Raw genomic sequence first — 5,006 nt, forward strand, 5'->3', positions numbered from 1 at the left:
GAATTAAGCCTCAGTTTTGTCCCCCGAGGAAGGTCCCTTCTCTTAAGGTCAATCTTCTAAGTGTTCTTGGTCTGAGAGAGGCCAGAAGAAGAATGGAGCTGCAGGAGAAGAGTGGCCTGGAAGATGAGAGGCTCTAAGTCCCCTTGGCCCCTTTGGGCTGAAGGTAGATGATGGCCCCAGTGTCCTTCCCATGGATAAGTCAGAACTGCGGAGGCTCCTGCCAAAGCTTTGTGAGAAAAGCATGGGGTGGAGGGAAGGCATGGGAGAGCCAGTCATTGGGCAAGAATGCCGGGGAATGGGACTGGGGGACAAGCGGTTCTCTCTGGAAAGTCTTTTGTCTGTACTGGCTTCTGTTTTGGGTGGAATTTAGGACAAAAGGTGGGAGGGAGAACAGAATATAGATGCAACTGGTTTCTCCCCTACCTCCCACGCACATGCTACAGCTTCTTCCCACACCTGGGAGAAAACAACCCAGGCCTTTCTCTCACACTTCCCACCCGCTACTGTTTCCCTTTTAATCCTCTTTTGTTCCTCCACTTTTCTCCTTCTCCTGCCTGCTGCCTCTACCACTCGCTTCAGATTTTCATTCCTTCTCTATTGCTGTACCTCCATCGTACCCTCTCTTCTCTTAAATCGTGTGTTTAATGATACCTGTTAATGCTCCCACGATGACCACAGCCTAGATTAATCCCCATTTTTGGAACCACTCATTTCTCCTTCCTTCCTCTCTCTCAGTCCTGTGTACACTAATTTCCTAAGAGCAAGACAGATGGGAGATAAGATTGAGTAACAACAGAAAGGGGTCTGGGATCCTTCCCTCACCTCATACATACATGCCTCTCCCTTATGTCTCTTTATTTTCTTTCCCATCTAGAATCCCTCTAAATCTATTTTCTATGCATGTAGGTGGAAGAACCATTTCCAGAGATTCTTATGAGTCTGTAGAAAGAATTCTGGCCATGTTAAGATGATGCTTCTAGGGCTGTAAATCCGGTGATGCTGGAAATTAGGATTCTTGGATTCCTTTCAGGTCCTTTAAACTGAACTTCTTCGTTCAGTGGCTCTCTCCTCTCACCTCTCAGGGTTGTCTGGCCCCTCCTGCATTCCATCTGCTATAAAGCTATCAAGTGTTCTTTTGGGAGCCATCCATAAGAAAGGCTACGTGTGGACTAGGAACTGTATAGCACTCAACACATCAGACTTGCGTTGAAGTTACAAATACAAGTGAGGAGATAGAACCATTCTTATGGAAAAATAGCAATACACGGCAATGTATGGAAGAGCTAATTACTCTTGGGAATTGAAGGAGGGGTGGAGTTCAGATAGGTGAACATTATGGGAAGGCAATCCAGGTGGGGCACTAGCCTGATGAAAGGCACTGAGGCCCGAGGAACAGAGGAGATCGGTTTGTCTGAAGCCAAGGATTCTCACGGGGGAGTGAGTAAGAAGGGAATAATAGGAGCGCAGATTCTGGGGCTCATCAGATCTGGCCCAGAGTCCCAGGTCTGTTACTCATTCTCTGTATGACCTGGGGCAAATTATTCAATCTCTTTAAGCCTCAGTTTACCTATCTGTAAAGTGCAGATAATTTACAGTACTTACTATACTTTATAAGCAGAAAAATAATATATGAGAATTAAACAGGATAATGCTTATAAAATGCTTAGCATAGTGCCTAGCACATAGAAACACTCAGTAAATGTTTACTACTACAAGGACAACAATTACTGCTACTACTACAATAAATGTTTACTACTTCTCCTGCTGCTAATGGGCAGATGGGTCTGGAAAGAAAGGTAGGAGGCAATTTGTGTGGAAGCCTCTGAAAACCCTAAATTCTTCCTGAAGTCAATGGAGAACCATGGGAAATTTTTGAGCTAGAGGGAGAAATGTCTTTTAGGAAGTTGACTTATGTATGATGTTGCACAGTGTGCATCTCTGGCTGGTAAAGGCATATAAAGGTGTATAATAGTTGTAATACTAATAGGGATAAAGATAAGAATAGAGATAATAAAGCTATGCTGTTGGCATTTTAGGAATCAATGATAAAGTGGGAGGGTTGGGGGTGAAGGGTTGGGGTCAGGAGCTTTCTCAGAGAGGCCAAAGCATGCCGTTTAAGCTGCTGCCCACCCACTCTAACCTTGACACCACGAGGAAGAGCGAGGCACAAAGCCGGAGACTAGAATGTATTACCGTCTGTGGGTGTTGTTCTGACAACGCCCCATGAGGTGTCTGCGCCACTCTTGCCTGTCTCATGGCTTCCTGGGATAAGCCCATTTTAACCCTGTTTCATCATTTCCCGCCAAAGAGCTTGTAGGGGTTCTCAATTGCCCTTGGGGACGTTTTTCAAAGGGTCCTATGCTGGGAGTTGGTGACACCACAGGATAAACAGAGAGCATCTTCCTGGAACACCATTTTTACACAAATATTTGAGGACGAATGTGAGTTTTAGATGAGACAAACTTGGCAATATTTTGCGTACTGTAATATCTCACACATAATTTTAGAGACAATTGTTTTATACTTGTTGACAGAAGGTGATAGAAATGTTTTTACATATATTCGTTTAATTCCCTTGTAAAAAGAAAATCGGTGCATTGCTGCTGCCCCTCCCACGTATCAAGCGGCAATCAGGGGGGCGAGATCTTTCTATGTTCTATGATCTTCACCCGATGGGGCTTCAGAGCAAATTTTCCTGAATTATTAGAGAAAACAATTCCGAAAAAGCATAATCCAAGGGAATGAGTTTTAACACCAAGGAACTCAATTTATTTTTCAAGTGAATGTCTTCTAGAGCTTTCACTTATTGAACTAAAGAAACACATTTCTTCTCTCTCCTATATTTTCCATAACACCTTGGTCTTACCAAAGTTTTACAAGCCACAATACTTAAATTTTATAAAGCCTCCCAAAGATTGTCTAGAGATATGGTTATAATAGAAAATTCACATAAATTTTACAATGTAAAATATGAGAGTTCAAGGAAATTTTGCATTTGTCCTGGGCTGCTTTGAGTTACCCCAGCAGATGGCTCCATGGCAACAAATGAGACTAAAGAAGTTTTTACATGGAAAAGTTTGGGAAGCACTAATTATCCCCCCTTCACGACAGCCAAGTATATCGGCTTGTTTTTCTTCACATTTGCCTCTGAATTTGTACATGACAGTTTCTTCTAATACACCCCTCTCTTCCTTCAGCAATGAAGCATGTGCAGCCCCTCACATCCACTATGAAGAAGCATCTATTGGTTTATCTAAAATCATTAGCTTCTATATCCTCTCAAGATTTATGCACCTAGGTAGATGATGTTATTGGTCACAGGTGCTTGCTGACATGTTCATTGATTGATTGATTGATTCAACTATATTTGTGGAGCCTCTGATTCACAAGGCATTATGCTGTGCACAGTAGGTATGAATCAGACATGAAATCCATGGACAAAGACAGGGTGGGACAAAGGGGAAAAGATCCATAATGCCTGTAATACAATGTAGGGTGTGGTTAGGGACATAAGTCTGTGAGAACCTTGAAAATGTATCTATCCCCATGGAAGGCTCTCCTAAGCTCCATCTTGGAAAGGTACTCAGCAATGACTTTGATCAATTCAATCCTGACCCTCTAAAGGATAATGATTGAATTTGCATGATTTTTGTTTTACATGGTTTCTCTCTAGTAAGTGGGGAAGATCCCATGGAACCACAGAACATCACATGGGTGTCAGAGTTTGTCCTCTCAGGGTTCTCACAGACCCAGGAGTTCCAGAAATTCCTGTTCCTGGTGTTCCTAATTGTCTATGTCACCACTGTTGTGGGAAACCTCCTTATCTTGATCGCAGTGACTTTTGACTCCCAGCTCTACATGCCCATGTATTTTCTACTCCGAAATCTGGCTGTAATAGACCTCTGCTATTCCACAGTTACTGCCCCAAAGATGCTGGTGGACTTCCTTCATGAGACCAAGACCATCTCCTACCAGGGCTGCATGGCCCAGATTTTCTTCTTCCACTTCTTGGGAGGTGGGACTGTTTTCTTTCTCTCGGTGATGGCCTATGACCGCTACATAGCCATCTCCCGGCCCCTCCACTACGTCACCATCATGAACACTCAGTTCTGTGTGGGGCTGGTGCTGGCTGCCTGGGGAGGGGGCTTTGTCCACTCCATTGTCCAGCTGGCTCTGATGCTCCCATTGCCTTTTTGTGGTCCCAACATCCTGGATAACTTCTACTGTGATGTTCCACAAGTGCTGAGACTTGCCTGCACTGACACCTCCCTCCTGGAGTTCCTCATGATCTCCAACAGTGGGATGCTGGTCCTCATCTGGTTCCTCCTCCTTCTGATCTCTTACACTGTCATCCTGGTGATGCTGAGGTCCCACTCAGGGCAGGCAAGGAGGAAGGCAGCTTCCACCTGCACCACCCACATCATCGTGGTGTCCATGATCTTTGTTCCCTGCGTCTATATCTACACCCGGCCCTTCACCCCCTTCCCCATGGACAAGGCTGTGTCCATCAGCTACACGGTCATCACCCCCATGCTCAACCCCATGATCTACACCCTGAGGAACCAGGAGATGCAGGCAGCCATGAAGAGATTAGGCAAGCGCCTAGTGATCTGCAGCAAGGAGTGAACTGAAAATAGGTAGGCTGTAAATGGCCAATCTTCTCTCTGAACCTTTGTTTTCCATGTGAAAAATGGAGGGAAGTCATTACAGAGTGTGGCAATTGAGATTAATCTGATATTTCCATGGATCTCCTCTTGTGTCAGGTACTGTATTAGGCACGTTCACACTTTCATCTCCTTCTCATAAAACTGACAGTGTATCTGTTATGATTATATTAAACAGTGTTACAGATGAGAAAGCTCAGCGAGCAGTGACTTGCTCAATGAGGAACAGCAAGTGAGTGGCAGAGTTTGGCCAGGAAGCTGGTTCCTCTGACTCCAAGTTGAGAAGCAGAAGAATGGATGGGACTTGAAACTCAGGGTCTCCCACCATCCAAAGGGGAAACC

General features: G+C 44.7%; 1 protein-coding gene across 1 annotated transcript; it reads left to right on the forward strand.

The window, feature by feature from the left end:
• Window positions 1–3,690: 3,690 nt before the first annotated feature.
• Window positions 3,691–4,626, forward strand: LOC103545811 (olfactory receptor 4D1). The gene has a single exon (XM_008512354.2). It carries the CDS (start codon window positions 3,691–3,693, stop codon window positions 4,624–4,626), a length of 936 nt encoding a protein of 311 aa, XP_008510576.2.
• Window positions 4,627–5,006: the final 380 nt, after the last annotated feature.

This window comes from Equus przewalskii, chromosome 10, assembly GCF_037783145.1.
Source record: "Equus przewalskii isolate Varuska chromosome 10, EquPr2, whole genome shotgun sequence".
Taxonomy (NCBI): Eukaryota; Metazoa; Chordata; class Mammalia; order Perissodactyla; family Equidae; genus Equus; species Equus przewalskii.